Source organism: Haliotis cracherodii, unplaced genomic scaffold (genome assembly GCF_022045235.1).
Source record: "Haliotis cracherodii isolate W230 unplaced genomic scaffold, xgHalCrac1.p SCAF_18, whole genome shotgun sequence".
Classification (NCBI taxonomy): Eukaryota; Metazoa; Mollusca; class Gastropoda; order Lepetellida; family Haliotidae; genus Haliotis; species Haliotis cracherodii.
In genome coordinates, this window is record NW_027266273.1 from 2,414,517 (window position 1) to 2,435,033 (window position 20,517).

At 40.7% G+C, this 20,517-nt stretch overlaps 1 protein-coding gene across 1 annotated transcript; it reads right to left on the minus strand.

Moving 5' to 3' along the window:
* Positions 1-868: 868 nt before the first annotated feature.
* Positions 869-15,660, minus strand: LOC139465661 (uncharacterized). Its single transcript, XM_071247398.1, has 5 exons — positions 15,518-15,660; positions 7,228-7,417; positions 6,087-6,274; positions 5,181-5,316; positions 869-4,691 (listed from the first exon to the last, which is right to left on the minus strand). The coding sequence occupies exons 1-5, from the start codon at positions 15,552-15,554 to the stop codon at positions 4,505-4,507; spliced, it is 738 nt and encodes a 245-aa protein (XP_071103499.1). The 5' UTR covers positions 15,555-15,660; the 3' UTR covers positions 869-4,504.
* Between the last annotated feature and the right edge of the window lie 4,857 nt (positions 15,661-20,517).

Genomic DNA, 20,517 nt, shown 5'->3' on the forward strand with positions numbered 1-20,517 from the left:
ACCATCCTCAATGATCTAGAATGTCCTATCATTGTCTGAGCGCAGTCGTACGTAACAGAGTCCTACGGATCGGGAAAGGTCCAGAGAGGTCGAACAAGCACTCCCGACAGTATGGTGCGTCTCGTAACATTCGGGAAACTCAGCCGATTTTGTCCAGTCTGATTACAATCGTGACTATGTCGTGGCAGATTCTGCTATATCTGATCAAAATCGTAACAATGTCCTGTGTTGTCTGGACGGTGTCCTGTGGATCGGGACGCTGTCGTGATGAACGGGCATGAATTGTTCATTGCTGTTTCTTGTCGATTGAGTCCAGATCTTGCCGAATGCGAACCGTCTTTGTCGGTTCACTGTCCCGTCACTGTCGGATCTCATTCGGTAGAATCGGGACGCTGTCGGGACAGATTCGGTCGTTTTTTACCATGCGGAAGACACAAATCGGATCAGATTCGGATTGAGAATCGGGACGAATTATGCTGGAAATGGATGAATCGGGACGCTTCGTGAATAATATCTGATTGTTTGTGAATTTCCCGCCACGAATCACAGGATCTTGATCAGACTTTGGACAAATTTTAATCGGGAATGGTATTATCAAGAACGGCAGTACACATCCTGTATGTGTGACTGAGCCCTTAATGCCGAGCGCCAGGCAGGGTAACAACAAGTACCATCTTCAGCATTTTTTAGTATGACGCGGCGGGGATCGACCTATGGGTCGTTAATAAAAAACGCTAATGATAATTGTCACAGTAAATCTTTGTACTTGACTTGAGACTAGCTGGTCAAATATACATAAACACCAGTGACTATGAAGTATGTAGTATATTATTTATTTGTCAAACAGGACAATAATAAAATATTCTGCTGTACATAAAAAATCACAATCATCTCGATTTTTTTTTAAAAGTTGCTAATGTACAAATAGAGCTGTAACTGTAAAATACATATCTACACTCTTAAATCAAGAATGTAAACAAACCAAGATCAAACACGGAGAATGAGAATGTGAGTATTTTAATCCGCCAAGTAATAATTAACGCCACTGAATCCAGGTTTGGGTATTTTCAAGTAAGTGAAAGAGGGATGTTTTGCGACAGAAATGAGTGAGTATGGTTTTATCATAACCGCGTGGGACACCAGAAATGGGCTTCACAAATTGTACCCATGTGGGTAATCGAATCGGCGTGATGGGCGAACGCTTTAACCACAAGGCTAATCCATCGGCTGCAACAGAAATGGGCTTAACGCATTGTATCCATGTGTTTTCGGCCTGACCAGCGAACACTTTAACCGCTGGACTCAATCCTTGTAGAATATTTAATGTGAATAGAAATAGCTACCCAGACTTTATGACTTTTCGCCCAATTGCAAGATATATATTGCATGCCGGTCATGCATTTGAATTGCTTCCTGGGAAATTCAAACTCTTCTTGTAGAGACATAGAATTAAAGAAAAGATATAATCTATTTCGACATCGCCAAAGAGTGCATCGCTTGGTCTGTGTCACTGCCTCTTCCGTTGCATCGATCGTGACAGTGACAAGGTAGCCGCGTAGTCAAGGAGCGTAACCAGTTCTTCACCCCGTGACCAAGCCGAATGCTTGCCTGGGATCTTGTCTACTTTTATCTCTAACGCCGCGTGACGAGACGTGCGCAATATCACTAAGCCGATTCACGTTACTTAACGTTGGTGGTTCATTCAATTCAGCTCGCCACTTTCCGTTAACATTAACGAACGGTTTTAACTGACAGTAGAAAGACATGCTAAAGTGGGGTCATTCTAAATGCTAGTTCTAGCAAGCTTACAGTTGTGTTCTAAACTCCACTACGACCCTCTGCTGATTCTTCACGTCATAACGTCTAAATCTAGACTGGGCACCCACTGTAATCCTCTTTAAGAGTTGTTTTATGACTCAACAAAATTCTACATGATCAGCATATTTCCTGAGTCAACAAATATAAAACGCCAATGCCAGAGAATAACCAGTCTCGATTACCTGAAAATCAGTGATGACACCAGGTGTTCGCGAAAAGGGTTAGCATGTCCTGCCATACCGGTGGCACCCGCCACTCGCACAATTAGCATAAAGACATACTTCAATGCCTATTACGTTCCTTGGCAATTGCAATTGATAACGGTACATGGAAAGGAGACATGCTCATTACTCGGGTTTGAATACACTGTTTCCTAAACGATAGAGAAACGCACTTCAAATAGACCCTGCACCATCAATGATGTGCGGGGCAAACGTTAGATAAAAGCAGATCTTTTTGGAGAGTAAACAAGTAGAAATTTTGGTAGTTTTGTTTTACATATGAAGCGTTCTCGTTATATTGTGCAGACAAAACATGTACAGATATATGTTGAGATCAGTTTTAATATTGACTCAATCAGTAGTCAGTTCCTTCATTCCGCGAATGAACTAAACAAGGCACAGCGTCAGCCCGGACATAAAGCTAGTGATGACCAATGGAGTTCCTGATGCTTATACACTCTGTTTGATTTCCTGCTTTAAACATCCACTGGCTAAACGTTTCACAAATACGGAAGTATATTAAACATTTGAGTAGGATAGTTTCTTCTCGGCGAATCGTTTAACTTACTTAAAAAATGACAAAAATAACTTGTAAAAAGTAGGTCATGATGGGTCAATATTGTAAGGAAGGCAACCATTTAATTTGTCATTAAAAATAAACTTTCTGTTTTCCTTATTTCATCCAACAGACAAAACAGTGAAGACATCACTTTTTATAAAAATGTTTGCATTGTTCTTCTGTTTCGCCCATCGATCTATAGTTATTGGGGAAAGAAGAACGGGAACAACTTCTTAAAAAGTCAAACCTCAAAAGCGCGTCACATATCACCCGATTTTTCTTTAAATCTTGAGAAGTACCAAAAACTAAAACATTGACAAATATTTTCTCTCTCCCTATTTTAAGTCAAGAATACCATTGATCTGGGTGGAAAGAATTCGCAATTTCGTTTTTCTCATTACATGCATTTTGATATGCGAGTAAAAGTTTCGGTGTGAAACACGAAAAAAATGGCAATCATCCTCTTATATTTACAATGAGAATCTTTAACAAAAGAAGCGATAAAAACACGAGTAAGCGTTTTCACTGTGGAGCAGGAAATATACACAGACATGTTTGTATATATATTAAAATCATGTACAACCAGTATTTGAAACAGAAAACACACTTTAACAAGACATGCTTAAATGAAAAGGTGTTTTATTTGTATAAATAATAAAAGATGTAAAAATGAGAGTTTAGTATACCTGTTCTTATAAGTACAGATGCATTTTTCACAAAGGAAGATAAGCACAGTTGCTGAGTTTTGAAAAACAACTTGGAAGAACAATGTCATCACGATTTACAAAAGTTTACCACAATATTCAGATATTATCTACAAAAATATCATTGATACAGCTGCACGCAAAAATGAGAATTCTTTTTAATTGCCATATGGATGAATTCAGAAAATCGTTTAAAATAGAAGGAAATAAATTGACCGAATTATCTAAGAAAATCAAGACTTTTATTTTGTTTCTCAAAAATATTGCTGTCGAATGCAGTTGTATATGGTAATGTTAAATGTACAAATGAACATCGTTTGATCTTGGTAAATATGTTCCTTTTTTATTTTATTGAGTTATTAAGGGAATGTAGGAAAACAATACTTTCAACACTTGTTTTTACAATATACAAACCTGAACCAACTGTTGTCACTTCTTCAAAAACATGGCGGCGATATATGTACAATAATCGTAATTCGATACTTCAACACATGTTTTCAAGTGTCACATTCACGCAAAGATTCAAGAAAGTGACCACGTTACCATGGAAACCAAAAAACTACACTACGTCTCACCGATCTATCTAGCACCTGTAGTTCAAGGGTTGACTCCCTCTAAAGCAAGTATTGGAGTAACATACTCTAGTCCTAACGTTCTATATAATACTGGTATTGCCAAGTACTGTAGAAAGCATGCCTTGATATTTGTACATACACAATATTTTAAACAAAACACGGTTTCATTCACATCTTGAGATCACGTACCCAGCAGTCTACCATTAAAGTAACTAAGGCTATTTTTATAATAGCGCTATACTTTTCGAAGAAGTCAACAAGAGTTATCTCCCTTACACAAGTCAAGATCATTTTGTTTACACATCACAAACATTATCACTTTTCATCGAATTAAAAAAATATATATTAAAAAGTCTTCAGGTACCCTGGGTACTGCGATTTATACCCTTATCCGACAGAGTAAAAAACCGAGTTTGAACCCCATAAAGTCAGTTATATTTATGCAATGAGCAAAATTTTACCCGAGACCAGACATCTGACCTTGTAGTAGCTGAAATACCTGAGATATTCTTCATCATTTCATACGTATTTTATAAAGTCTGTTCCGTCACTGAAAATGATTCATATCAATACCAATTATGAATTTTCCATTGCAAATATGAAGATGAAAACCAACCAAACACGTTATTAACAGATTCTGTGAATGACAGCTGATAGTATTATGCCTATTGTCAATAGCACGGACGCGGTGTGTGTCGTGGCTGAACAGATGTAGGGTCTGGCGAACAAGGAGACCCAGACCGTCACGTTCTTGGTGTAGTAGCCGCAGGGGTGGTGTGCTTTGATTATACAGTTGCGGTAGGTGTTGATCACTCTGTTGAAACAAAATGGTGGGTCAGCCGGAGACATTACACAAAACAGTGAGTCTTGTTGAAAAAAAGGGTTAAAACAAAGTGGGGTGTTTTGCCAACTGAGACATTATGTGCATGAGTAGACAATGCCTTTTTCAACATGGTCATTTTTACATTATACTATATTTGGGATAACACTTTCTGAGGAAAGTATTAACGCTAGTAATATTTTGGGTGGAGTCTCATCCGGGATTCAATCCGGTGGAAACCTTATAGAAAACTGGGTAACTCCCACACCATACCTCAGTTTGAACTAGAGCCTTACCTATTTGCAAGTGTAATTCTGGAGCCCCCATCCCATACCTTAGTTTGAACCAGAGCGTTACCTACTTGCAAGTGTAATTCTGGAGCCCCCATCCCATGCCTTAGTTTGAACCAGAGCGTTACCTACTTGCAAGTGTAACTCTGGAGCCACCATACCATGCCTTAGTTTGAACCAGAGCGTTACCTACTTGCAAGTGTAATTCTGGAACTCCCATGTTCGTTTCTCGATGTCGGGGGTTGTTGAGTGATGTGGAATCGTCTCGTACTCCCCCATGCACTGCCTCACCTGGGGTATATTCCTCTGTGCACACTCGTACTGGAAATCTGAAGTGTTGGTGGAGAGAGAGAGAGTGGGTTTAACGCCATTCTGACCAGTATTGCAGCTTATCAACGAGTCACCTACAGGCGCTGGGTAAGCCCAACATGACGCAGGCTGAATGATATGACCAAGCCTAGCCCCAGTGGTTAGAACAGGTTGAACGCGAATTAATTGATCGGGTGGTCATACTCGGTGACCTGGCTGATTTCGTGTCACATCGTACCCGACGGACCTTGTAGTTGCTCACGATACCAATCACTGGATTGCCTGGCCCAGGCGTTAAACAACAAACAATATACCGTATTTACTTGACTGTAGTGTGCAACCAAGTATAATGCACACACTCTAGGGGATGCGGTAAAAAAATTTAAAAAATCGAGTATTATGCGCAACAAAAAAATACATTGTATCGCTTCAGGTGAAGGAGTGGGAAAACTTGGCCAAGTAAAATGTGAAATTTGCCATAAAACATCACAAGACGAAGATTTTCCATTTCAATTGCAGTTCCTGTTTTGCTGGGATTTGTTTCGTATACAGAGATTAAGGTTACCAGATTAAAGGATTAAATAAGTTACATGATGAATTCACTCTGGCGGGCACAGGTTATCCGTATAGATACACTCAAACTCTGAAAGGGTTGTTTTTAAGTTGTTTTTCGAGTGTGAGTGAGTAAGGTTTTACGCCATATTTGTTAATATTCCAAGTGTTGAGTAACACACACAACATGTACCCAAAATATATATTCAAAACAGTGAACAGTGAAATCCAACCGTACATCTATCTCTTGAGCAGTAATCACAATAGATCTTTGAGCATTCATCACACTTATAGGTGCTGCACAAATAGTTGATCGACTGCTCGATCCGGGCCCGAGACATTAACACTTGGCGTTGGTCCTGCAGCATGCACCGTCTGCGCAGATCTATTGCGCACAGCAGATAGTTTATGTACTGGGTTTTGAATCTGAAAGCAAACCACGAAGACGAATTAAGGCGGTGCCCTGAATGATCGAGTGAGTGAGTTGTGTAAAAACGCCCCTTCGACCAATATTACAGTTATATCACGGCGTGTCAGTTTCAAAGCCCGAAGTGATGAAGGTCTTTGCAATTTTGGTGAAACGCACGATCCTTGGTTTGGTGCTGACAAACCTAGAAACACAATCCGGGCGAAGCTTGGATTCAAACCCAAGATCACAAGTTTCGGGCACGCCTGGGGGACACAACGATCCTTTAGACGACTTGCCCGCCCCTGGTTCAAAGAGAGACTTCATGAGTTTCATTGCTGATTTGAACACATTACAATGTATTTCAGTCATGCCACGTGCAAAACTGGTGCGGGTGGTAGACGATATGCGAGATGCAGACAGACCGAGGATCATAATCGGGGCCAATCACGGATTTGAACACACGACCAGGGGATCGCAATAAAAGGGCGCAGCTATTAGCTTGAACACATTATTTCAGTGAGTGAGTGAGTGAGTCTGGTTTTACGCCGCTTTTAGCAATATTCAAGCAATATCACGGCGGGGGACACCAGAAATGGGCTTCACACATTGTACCCATGTCGGGAATAGAACCCGGGTCTTCGGCGTGACGAGCGAACGGTTAAACCACTAGGCTACCCGACAGCCCCATTATTTCAGTGACATCAAGGCCAAAGGTGATGCGTGTCGTAGAGGTTAACTGGTTTAGGTGAAGCCATAAGATTCCCACATATAATCGAAACACAATTAACGGATCCTTGCGCAGATAAGGGACGTAACTCTGCACAATGTTGTGATGCATGATATCACCGATTCAGCATGATATCACCGATTCAGCATGATATCACCGATTCACCTTTGCCCAGGTTTGACGGAGAAGCAGACATGAACCAAAACAGGATTTCAGAAGAAAAAAAATATTCAAATTTCCAACCTGCATATTTGCTGTGTTTCATAATACGTCCATTCCATCGGTTTGATGAAGTATGTGTTGGTGGTGTAGATCTCCTCGAGGGGGTTGACGATAATCCCCTCTAAGTCCCTCACATATTCCCCCTTGCAGCGCAGGATGTCCTCCCCCGAGGGGCAGTTTGGCTGCAGCTGGACCTGGCCATCCCCCAACCCTGGTGGAGGGAACAGAAAACAATGTAGCACGTTAGTCACACAGACAGACAGACAGACAGACAGACAAACAGATCATTTATTTGAAATCTCACCTCGGTACATATTTAAAAAGCAATCCATGCTTGCCGTAAACATGGTAAAGGGCGACTAACGGGATCGGGTGGTCAGACTCGCTGACTTGGTTGATGCATGTCATCGTATCCCAATTACGTGGATGCTCATTATGTCAATCACTGGATTGCCTGGTCCAGACTCGATATTTACAGACCGCCGTCATATAGCTGGAATATTGCTGAGTGCGGCGTTAAACAACAAAAACTAAAAAAAAAAAAACATATTTAAAACATTGGCAATCTCTTTAAAATATCTTTGAATAAAAGCATATAAAGTAACGAGCCACCTCAATTAGCAAATTAGAAGTTTTGAGAGATTCTACCATGACTACGTGAAATACTCGAAATAGAATGAACAAACTGGACGCTACTCGTTCGGTTTCATTTGAAATTTAGAGACTCAATTCGGCCTAACATTAATCTAAGTTTCAAACACAGCACGTTTATCTCCTAACTGTAAAACAATGGTAAAAAATACGCATGCATTTTCTACAAAATAAAAATGAATGTAAGAGGCTGTTCACAAAATTGATTGACACTCTGTGGTTTTCAGCATCCGATCAGGTTGTTAAAATATTATTGCAGGCAGCTGTAAAATTAATTCTGGGCTTGATTGTATAACCTACTGTCTGTACATTACTAAAACTTTCAAAGTCAGAACACAGGTAGCTTGCTTGTTCTGTCATTTACGCTGACAGTATCGTATTTCCTCGATTAAACGCCCCGGTGTACATGTCTTTCAGACGCTCTTCACCCCGGCGTTTAACCGCAAGGGTAATAATGGGGGAAATTCCTTGCATAAATACTACCCGGCGTTTATTCGAGAAACCGGGTTTTATTCAAGTTCCGGCTTTTATTTGGGGTTTGAAAAGAGGGGCCAAACTTCTTCTTTTCAGCCGCATCCAACACACAAATACAACTATTTATGTGTAAATCTTGAGACCACATTATTTTTAAAATTTTCATGGAAAACAATTCTCCTCAAGTTCCTAGATAGTGCAACAACAAATTGATTATGTTTTCATTAATGTTGGGATTTTTTCAATTTTGGGGGACGGTTTTTTATCACTTGGTGACAACATGAAGATATACACAATTCAGTTCAATCTGGTACGTGTCATACGTACGAAGATTCTACGAAGATTTTTAAAAAAGCGTCAAACGACTTTTGCTCAAAAGCCGTAAAGCTTTCAAAAAGTCTTATAGAAGCCATTCCAAATTTGACGCATCAGTGACAAAACTTGTGTCCGATGTAATTCCCTATTTTGACTTCTACCTAATAATTCCGTGTTTATTTAGGTAAACACTTGGCTTGTCTTTGCATGTGTTTCTGACGGAAGACACCGACGGAGCAGGATACGCTCACCTTTTCGCAAACACCTGGCACCATCATTCTTTGCAAGTGATGAATGATCCCAAGCTCGAAATTGTACAATCAGCTCTGGGTTTTTTTAGCAGAGATTCCTTTCGATTCTGGAAGGGGTTTTGACACTTTAATATACGTCCCTCGGGAGAACTATTAACTTTTTCTTTTTCTTTTTAAGAGGAATGTGGCACTGAAAAAAGCCAATAAACCTTCGCCACCTTCTTACTTTGTGCCAAATATCCGACGAATAAAATGATTACTTTCTTGTTGCCTCGAACGGTTTTGAATAACCTCCTTGACATATCTGCATATTGATGTGTTTACTAAGCATGCAAAGTCGAGCGCCTATACTTGTCTGTTGGATCTTTATCTGTTTGCGTAGAGAAAGACGTATCGGTTTTTAAAAGCCGTCAATTGATGTTTCCGACAGATGTGTGACTGTATGACGAAAGACGTCACTGACGGGTATGAGTGTTACGAAAGACGTCTCTGACAGATGTCAGTGTTACGAAAGACGTCACTGACAGATGTCATTGTTACGAAAGACGTCTCTGACAGATGTCATTGTGACGAAAGACGTCGCTGATAGATGTCATCGTTACGAAAGACATTTCGGACGAATGTGATTGTGACGAGGACATTTCGGACGAATGTGATTGTGACGAGGACATTTCGGACGAATGTGATTGTGACGAGGACATTTCGGACGGATGTGATTGTGACGAGGACATTTCGGACGAATGTGATTGTGAAGAGGACATTTCGGACGGATGTGGTTGTGACGAGGACATTTCGGACGGATGTGATTGTGACGAGGACATTTCGGACGAATGTGATTGTGACGAGGATATTTCGGACGGATGTGATTGTGACGAGGACATTTCGGACGAATGTGATTGTGACGAGGATATTTCGGACGGATGTGATTGTGACGAGGACATTTCGGACGAATGTGATTGTGACGAGGATATTTCGGACGGATGTGATTGTGACGAGGACATTTCGGACGGATGTGATTGTGACGAGGACATTTCGGACGAATGTGATTGTGTCGAGGACATTTGGACGAATGTGATTGTGACCAGGACACTTCAGACGAATGTGATTGTGACGAGGACATTTGGACGAATGTGATTGTGACGAAGTCATTTCTGGTGGATGTTATTGTGACGACAGACGTGGTCATCTGAACGATGTGATTTTGACGAAAGACATGATGATAACAACATAAAATATGGGAAAGTTTTAATAAAGTTTTTGAAGATAAAAATTGCATGCACTGTCATGAGAAACAACGAATTTCCTGTTATCCGCTGTGCAAATAATAAAATCAAATTCCGGCCCCTCCGATATGAACAAGTCTGAGGCAGAGAAATCAAACAATGAACCGTATGAATAATAACATGATTAATACATATGAACCATAACCCTTAAAGAGCTAGTGACTATAGTGACATAGCATAGCTTGTGCAATAAATCCGACATAGCGTACATATATACACCTACAACTTAACCCCGCGCCGGCTGGCTTAATGAAATACACTTAGCTTAGGCTACATGACCAACGTCTTTACGTCTGTGCCCGTCATGGACGTGGTGTAAAGTTATATCGCTGATACTAATACATATACTATACATATATACTTGGTGTTCACTTTCTTACTATAGGCTCCAACAAATTCATTATCATCTCTTCGGATGTGCATCTCTGTCATTAGCTAATGGAAGATTGTACGAATGCAGTGTGAGTGAATGTTGTTTTACGTTACAGTCAGCAATATTCAAGTTCACGACAGCCTAGCTGTGCATGCACGGAATGCTCGGACATTACTTTGCGGTTAGATCGATTTAGGTCTTCCTGATGAGAAAATCATTATGTTTGGAAAACATGAAATTATTATGGTCATAACTTCCAAATTTCTTTCTCTATAGCTACAAATTTGCTGGTTTGGTGTAAAGCCAGATTCACCCTTTTCACCATTTATATAAAAATGTAAATCAGTTGTCTCTGGACTGATATTTCAACAACTGTCTTTGTCTCTCTATCTACAAGTCAGCTTCGTCTGTCTAACGTTTAAAGCACTGAGTGTCTTTCGCAGTTGCATGTAATCATGACCATGATGACACGGGGTGTAGGAGGTCACAACTTCTGTATGATACGATCGCTAATCTGGCTGTCCCGAAACTATAAAGTCGTTTGTTGCCAACAGATTTATACTAAAGAATGATATAATCAATAAGGTTAAAATGCGGGACTGATGTGTATATTAAAAAGAACCCCCAGGTTTCTTATATGTAACACAAACCTGAGGGTGGAATCTTTAGCTGGCATTTCTTTCACAGAATTCCATATGAATGATACACTTAGGCCGAAATTGATGAATCGCCTCGACTTCAGCTTGACCGCTTCCCACTCGGCCCAGTCCAATAGGATTATTTGTTACACGGGTAACAACCTGAGTGATTTGTGTCACTGCCCTGAGAGTAACAAACGCTCATCAAATACTACTGGAAAATACCCTCAGTATTTAAACTTGTATAGTTATGTACTATTACCAATGTAGAGCAGATGTCTTGTCTTGGCAAATTTCTTTATAGAGCATGTCAGCTAAGAATTAATTAAATATAGGCTTGTGTATATTCTCCATAGGTATATTATTCTTCAGTCACCTGTATCAACAGTTTTAACGTTATACTAATAAGCTGCAAAGCTTTAGGTCAATAAAGAATTGAATTGAAATAATCTTGTCCTTTTTAACATGAATTCATGACAAATTCAGATACGGACGGATGATTTGAGGAGACGGTCATGCATTTTATTGGCGATAGATCTGAATTCGAAGTAGATTAATTAATGATTAGCGCAGTATTATACACATGGTACGTGATGTCATGTATGCATTGCGACCATGACCTCATTCATTCGACATATATCCATCACTGTGTTGTCACATTGCGGAATCTTCAAACATTAGTGGTGAGACGCTGTTCTATCACCTCGTTGCATACATTCCTCAAATATGGTCGAAAGGCATAATTAGTCCCATTCCAAAGTGCTCAACCCTGGACCCTAGAGACCCCCTCTCATACAGGGGTATCACCCTGACTACGTCCATTTATAAACTGTATTGTAGTATCCTTAACAGAAGACTACAACTGTGGGCAGAAGCTAACGATGTACTCCATGATTCACAGAACGGATTCAGACAAAAAAGATCTACTATTGATCACGTCCAAACGCTAACAGCAATTATAGAAAACAGAAAAGTAAAAAAGAAATCTACATTTGTTGCATTCATAGATTTTAAGAAAGCCTACGACTGTGTTAATAGAAACATTTTATGGGATAAACTTTCTCACCATGGTATTGGAGGCAAAATGTTGCCTGCCTTGCAATCATTATACAAGGGTGTTAAATGCAGTGTTCGAGTGAATGGTTTCTTTACTTCCTGGTTCACGGTAAACCGTGGCTTAAAACAGGGGTGTTTGTTATCTCCCTTGCTTTTTAACTTGTTCATAAATGATTTATTACATACTCTCAACAGTCTTAATATTGGTGTAACTGTAGACAATTTTAATATTGCAGCATTAGCATATGCAGATGATTTAGCATTGCTAGCTGAGAATGAAGCTGATCTCAGTTTACTGTTAGATGTTTTACATACTTGGTGTTGCACAAATAAGATCGAGATCAATAAGGAAAAGTCTAAAATTGTCCATTTTAGAAATCCGTCTGTCATACAGACGACGCATGTTTTTAATGTCGGAAATATGATTTTAGACATTGCTGCTAAGTATAATTATCTTGGCCTACTGTTCACAGACCACTTAGATTTTACTGCAATGGCACGTGCAGCAGCGAAGTCTGCTAATAGGGCTTTGGGTCTGTTGATATCCAAAGTTAAGACAATAGGCGGTATGCATTTCCAAACATATTCCAAATTGTACGATAGTATGGTGTGGTCTGTTCTTGACTACGGGGCGGCTATCTGGGGTAATTACGATGTGTCAGCAATAAATGCTGTACACCATAGGGCCATTAGATTTTATTTGGGACTCGGCAAATACGCCCCTAACGTCGCTATAAATGGGGACATGGGATGGATACCGCCTGTTGTCAGACAGTGGAAAAGTGTAGCAAGACAATGGTGTCGCCTTAAGAATATGTCTAGTAGGTTAAACAAACATGTGTTTAACTGGGCTGATAGATACGCTGTAAATGGTTGTAAAAATTGGAATGGTAGGGTAAGAAAGAAGTTTAATAATATGGATTTAGGACATCTATTAAACGCTACAGGTTTTATTGATAAATTTTCTGTTTGTACACAGGTGGAACAATGGTGTAAAAATGAATATGTTACCCGTTGGAGCGATATGTTAAGAAAGGAAGGGGGGCGAAATGGGCTTAATAAATTGAGAATGTATCGATGTTACAAACAAGTATATGGGACAGAATACTATGTTTCAAATAAGATGCCCCAAAACTATAGATCGGCACTAGCCAAGTTTAGATGTGGTGTGGCTCCTATTCGAGTGGAAACCGGTCGATACGAAGGTGTACCTGTCAATAATAGAAGATGTTTTCACTGTAATGACAGCGTAGAAGACGAGGTCCATGTTTTGTTTCACTGCGCATTATATGATGATATCAGGGCAACTCTTTTTAATGAATGTATTGCTAAGTCTTATAATGTTTTAGATATGCCTGATGTCGACAAACTTTGTTTTATTTTCAGTGACTCCAGTGTGTGTTTTATACTTGCCAAAGTCTGCTTTTTAATTCTTAATCGTAGAAAACATCTTTTATATGGATAACTTTTTACTATATCATCTTTATATCATTTATGTATAAATTCTGTGATAACTCGTCTCTCATAATTCTATTGAATGGTTCTGTACATTTTATCTATGTCAAGTTGTATAAAGCTGTTTTATGTATGTACAGGAGTGAGACGTTAATAAACTATTGTCTGTCTGTCTGTCTGTCTGTCTGTCTGTCTGTGTACTTCTGCGTTGAGCCGTTCTATTTGTCGGAGCTGATGCTTGGATATTCCCGGAAACAAACAATCCGCCCGTGTAAACACAGAAAACAGCCGGAGTGTTTCGGGGTTAATGGTTGACCAATGTTTGGAGACTATTTTCAGTTTCAATCTGCACGTTGTAATGAGTGTTGTCTGTGAAACTGGACATTGTCTGAGTAATTAGGTCATCAATAACGCAGGATTCAAATGTATCCTAAGTTTTGAGCTAACAGACAAAGAAAGTGTTTTTTGAAGGACTCAGATCAAGTATACTGCCAACTAGCCTCACTCAGGGTGGCTGATTCCGCTTGGTGGCGTGATAAGATAGGAAAAGCAGTGCATCATGATTCACACACATACATTAAGCAGACACTGTGTACATTTGTCTTTAATACTGGTTGTAGCCAGGGTTAGAGCTGATATTTATTGCAGTCCATGTTGTGGTGTGTTTGAACAAGCGTGACATGTGATATATCACGTCACCCGTTACAACATACCAGGGCGGTGTGCACTTCCAGACAGGAGACAGGTGACATTGTTCCTGGACACCTCATAGATATTTTGTAGAATCTAAGCAAGACGTAACTTGGTTTTACCCTTTACATCTTATGTTATGGTTTACATCTACAACTCAAAACTCTAGATAAAAACAGAGGTAACGCAAATGGTTGCTGTCATACGCCACAGTGAGCAATATTCCACCTATATCACAGTTGTTTCTAAATAATCGAATCTGGACCAGACAAACCAGGGGTTAATATAATGAGCAAACGTTCACGCCGTTTGGTGAACAACAATCAACCAAGACACCGAGCACATATATCGACAGTTTTAAAAAAAAAATCAATTACACAAACAAATAAATTGGTATACTTTCTTTAGCCCCTCAGTATATATCATGCATATCACTTCATAAACGTACAGAATGTGTCAATAGTGGATGAATGACTGGGCAGCAAACAAGTGCTGTTTGCCCAGTTTTAAATTCTGTAACCCTGCCTATATAGCCATAGTACTGATCCAACTACGACTACATTTCCAACACCAGGACTACCATGACTAATACCATTACCACTAACACCACTGCGTACATACATATTCAGGAGACAACCGAATCCGGTCATATAACCCCGATGCGATGGCCTGTATTATAAATGTATATAACGTCGTGTGGAAGTGGGCGAGAGATACGAATTGTACAGTCTCTACCCCTAGAAAGATGATTTACTGAGCTATTCAAACATCGATTTAATTCGTTGTGAAACAACTAAATGGCTAAAGCAGTGTTTGTGTAAGCAGGTGTTGACTTCCGGCTCGTGGCTGTCATTGTTTTGACGGGCATGTTATGTCTATTTCACGGTGAAATCGACAAATTGATTGGCGTGTGCGTATTTCTGAACTTCAGCGTCCTGTTTGCATCCAATCTACTCTGTGACGCGGAGATATTTCCTCTGCAGGTATACACGTACGTTTCGACAACAGGCTTGTTTGAAATCTATGTCAGTTGGACGCCATCACGGAAGCGTGATATTCCACCTGTAAAAGGAACGCTCAGGTAGAATACCAGTACATAAATCTGATCAACTCGTGGCCACTTACCTACAAGAGACAACAGCACACACACGATCGGAAACATCACAAACACAGATATTCACAGGTTCACGGTTAATATCCAAATAATTCGCATTTTCTCCCCAAGTCTCAACCGATCACGGCCGTCCTGAGCGTATTATTACTACAGGTGTCACGTGACCCCATTCATCGTCTCTTGTCTGCTTGAGTCACGGCCTTCGGCGAGTTCCTTTATACAGACAGCCCGTAGTGAATGATTTTGGATGTTAAACAGTTTAGTGGGATCGCATGCAGATGTAACGCAACAATTTACAAGTAAAACATCATTTATCAGAGGGAGAGAGACAATCAGGGGAAGGTAAAAAAAATATGACAGTCTCTTGGTGAGGGTCATGAAAAATACACCTAAATGGGTGGGTCATGGTTAAAATGGAAATTTTATTATAAAATATAAAGGGCATTTGTATTTTGTCTTTTCAGGGAGGGTCATGAAAAAATTATCAAGGACATTGGAAGGATCATCCAAAAATATGATGGGGGTCATTATTTTCAGTACATTAGTGCATAAAAACAAACCTAACCCACCCATGTAATACATGTTTGTTTGTTCGCTGTTTATTGCTGCACTCAGTAATATTGCAGCTATTGTTGTGTAAACAATCAAATCTTGACCAGACAATCCAGTGATTGACTTCATACACACCCATCTATGGAACTGGAATAGATGACATGCATCAACTAAGTCAGCAAACCTGTTATTGTAAGTACACTTTTTGTGACTTAAAGTTAACAGATGATCCATTTTAAGATGTTCTAATAAATATTGGGAAGAGAATTAAACTGCAAGTGACATAACATGAAGCCCCAGGTCATGCCACAGGCAAGTGTCATTTTTATACTGCATAGATGAACATGCATACAGTTCCTTGGTTGTCCATATGTATGGACTGGAATGTACAGGGACTGTTGACTGTATGGAATGTACTGGGGACTGTTGACTGAATGGAATGTATTGGGAACTGTTGACTGAATGGAATGTACTGGGGACTGTCGACTGAATGGAATGTACTTGAGACTGTTGACTGAATGGAATGTACTTGAGGCTGTTGACTGATTGTATGTCATAGAATAGAATGTTTTCTGAAGACTGTTGACTGATTGTGTCTCATATAGTCCATACCAGTTACAACAAGAAACAATTCCTTCTTTCAACAAGTGACATACAATGAGTCGACAGCCACCTGTACATTCCTCTCTACCATGATATACAAACAGTGTTTACAATTTGTTCCAGAATATCCCAAGAATATTAGCACAACCTATGCATTTCTCTGTATGCGTGTGGCAAGTTTTACAGGTCTCGATAACCCATGATTGACCTGAGAGGAACACATTAACATCAGTCATCAACAAGACAAACACAAATATCTCAAGTATTTATTGTTCATAAATAAAACAAAATAGTTCATATAAAAGGGCTAAGATTTTGTTGAAACAAGGAATGTTTGATAATAAAAGACACAAAAATATATATCACAATCTGATACATACATAAAGGAAAACAGTGACAAATAAAGCTTCAATGAAACACGACAACACTGACTGCAAAACAACTTTGACAGATACACAGTAACCCCAGTAACTCATTGTTTGACTCGAATTGTACGGAAATAAGATCTTAATATCCCGGGACATGTTCCACAAAGTGATCCAAGCTCTATGATGATCGTAACTCCAATACTTTAATTAGGCTTATGACAGTCGTAATGCTAAGATCGCCTTGTGAAACTGGACCCTGCCCCATAAAACTCAACAACATCAACATTATTGCTGCTAGTTGTACACATGTGCCTCAGTTCATGAAAGGAAGGAGTGGTTTTACGCCGCTTTTAGCAATATAGATATCACTGCAGGGGACAACAGAAATGGACTTCACATAGTGTACCCATGTTGGAAATTGAACCTGGGTCTTCGGCATGACGAGCGAACGCTTTAACCACATGGCTACCAGACCGCCCCTAGTTCATGAAACTAACCCATGGAGGTTCACCATGTCCTATGGATGGATGACCCAGTAGAGTTGAGCATTTGTTCACCCAATGATTAAACATTTATGGAAAGATGATGTGCTGTCCTTAATGCAACAGTTGTTGCTGCACCAAAAATACATGACCTTCACAGGTATACAGTACATTAGAATTGTTGAAATAAAGCCTTACACCTCCTTCTCACACAGCTGGGAACATACAGGGTGAAGTGAGGGAGGGAATGTTCAATAATCAAGTCTGGACCAGGCAAACCAGTGATTGAAAGCATGAACATCATCAGGGTATACTGGGTGTAGGGAGGGAGGGAATGTTCAATAATCAAGTCTGGACCAGGCAAAGCAGTGACTGAAAGCATGAACATCATCAGGGTATACTGGGTGAAGTGAGGGAGGGAATGTTCAATAATCAAGTCTGGACCAGGCAAACCAGTGACTGAAAGCATGAACATCATCAGGGTATACTGGGTGTAGGGAGGGAGGGAATGTTCAATAATCAAGTCTGGACCAGGCAAAGCAGTGACTGAAAGCATGAACATCATCAGGGTATACTGGGTGTAAGGAGGGAGGGAATGTTCAATAATCAAGTCTGGACCAGGCAAAGCAGTGACTGAAAGCATGAACATCATCAGGGTATACTGGGTGTAAGGAGGGAGGGAATGTTCAATAATCAAGTCTGGACCAGATAAATCAGTGACTGAAAGCATGAACATCATCAGGGTATACTGGGTGAAGTGAGGGAGGGAATGTTCAATAATCAAGTCTGGACCAGGCAAAGCAGTGACTGAAAGCATGAACATCATCAGGGTATACTGGGTGTAGTGAGGGAGGGAATGTTCAATAATCAAGTCTGGACCAGGCAAACCAGTGACTGAAAGCATGAACATCATCAGGGTATACTGGGTGTAGGGAGGGAGGGAATGTTCAATAATCAAGTCTGGACCAGGCAAACCAGTGACTGAAAGCATGAACATCGTCAGGGTATACTGGGTGTAGGGAGGGAGGGAATGTTCAATAATCAAGTCAGGACCAGGCAAACCAGTGACTGAAAGCATGAACATCATCAGGGTATACTGGGTGTAGTGAGGGAGGGAATGTTCAATAATCAAGTCTGGACCAGGCAAACCAGTGACTGAAAGCATGAACATCATCAGGGTATACTGGGTGTAGGGAGGGAGGGAATGTTCAATAATCAAGTCTGGACCAGGCAAAGCAGTGACTGAAAGCATGAACATCATCAGGGTATACTGGGTGTAGTGAGGGAGGGAATGTTCAATAATCAAGTCTGGACCAGGCAAACCAGTGACTGAAAGCATGAACATCATCAGGGTATACTGGGTGTAGGGAGGGAGGGAATGTTCAATAATCAAGTCTGGACCAGGCAAACCAGTGATTGAAAGCATGAACATCATCAGGGTATACTGGGTGTAGGGAGGGAGGGAATGTTCAATAATCAAGTCTGGACCAGGCAAACCAGTGACTGAAAGCATGAACATCATCAGGGTATACTGGGTGTAGTGAGGGAGGGAATGTTCAATAATCAAGTCTGGACCAGGCAAACCAGTGACTGAAAGCATGAACATCATCAGGGTATACTGGGTGAAGTGAGGGAGGGAATGTTCAATAATCAAGTCTGGACCAGGCAAACCAGTGACTGAAAGCATGAACATCATCAGGGTATACTGGGTGTAGGGAGGGAGGGAATGTTCAATAATCAAGTCTGGACCAGGTAAACCAGTGACTGAAAGCATGAACATCATCAGGGTATACTGGGTGTAAGGAGGGAGGGAATGTTCAATAATCAAGTCTGGACCAGGCAAACCAGTGACTGAAAGCATGAACATCATCAGGGTATACTGGGTGTAGGGAGGGAGGGAATGTTCAATAATCAAGTCTGGACCAGGCAAACCAGTGACTGAAAGCATGAACATCATCAGGGTATACTGGGTGTAGTGAGGGAGGGAATGTTCAATAATCAAGTCTGGACCAGGCAAACCAGTGACTGAAAGCATGAACATCATCAGGGTATACTGGGTGTAGGGAGGGAGGAAATGTTCAATAATCAAGTCTGGACCAGGCAAACCAGTGACTGAAAGCATGAACATCATCAGGGTATACTGGGTGTAGGGAGGGAGGGAATGTTCAATAATCAAGTCTGGACCAGGCAAACCAGTGACTGAAAGCATGAACATCATCAGGGTATACTGGGTGTAGGGAGGGAGGGAATGTTCAATAATCAAGTCTGGACCAGGTAAACCAGTGACTGAAAGCATGAACATCATCAGGGTATACTGGGTGTAGTGAGGGAGGGAATGTTCAATAATCAAGTCTGGACCAGATAAACCAGTGACTGAAAGCATGAACATCATCAGGGTATACTGGGTGTAGGGAGGGAGGGAATGTTCAATAATCAAGTCTGGACCAGGCAAACCAGTGACTGAAAGCATGAACATCATCAGGGTATACTGGGTGTAGGGAGGGAGGGAATGTTCAATAATCAAGTCTGGACCAGATAAATCAGTGACTGAAAGCATGAACATCATCAGGGTATACTGGGTGTAGGGAGGGAGGGAATGTTCAATAATCAAGTCTGGACCAGGCAAACCAGTGACTGAAAGCATGAACATCGTCAGGGTATACTGGGTGTAGTGAGGGAGGGAATGTTCAATAATCAAGTCTGGACCAGGCAAACCAGTGACTGAAAGCATGAACATCATCAGGGTATACTGGGTGTAGTGAGGGAGGGAATGTTCAATAATCAAGTCAGGACCAGGCAAACCAGTGACTGAAAGCATGAACATCATCAGGGTATACTGGGTGTAGGGAGTGAGGGAATGTTCAATAATCAAGTCTGGACCAGGCAAACCAGTGACTGAAAGCATGAACATCATCAGGGTATACTGGGTGTAGGGAGTGAGGGAATGTTCAATAATCAAGTCTGGACCAGGCAAACCAGTGACTGAAAGCATGAACATCATCAGGG

Excerpts from the sequence above, each read along its gene's own strand:
- LOC139465661 (XM_071247398.1), bottom strand. The coding sequence starts at position 15,554 with ATGTTTCCGATCGTGTGTGTGCTGTTGTCTCTTGTAG. Across the intron at positions 7,418-15,517 it reads TGTGCTGTTGTCTCTTGTAG|GGTTGGGGGATGGCCAGGTC; the intron begins GTAAGTGGCCAC and ends TCCCTCCACCAG. Across the intron at positions 5,317-6,086 it reads TTACTGCTCAAGAGATAGAT|ATTTCCAGTACGAGTGTGCA; the intron begins GTACGGTTGGAT and ends CCAACACTTCAG.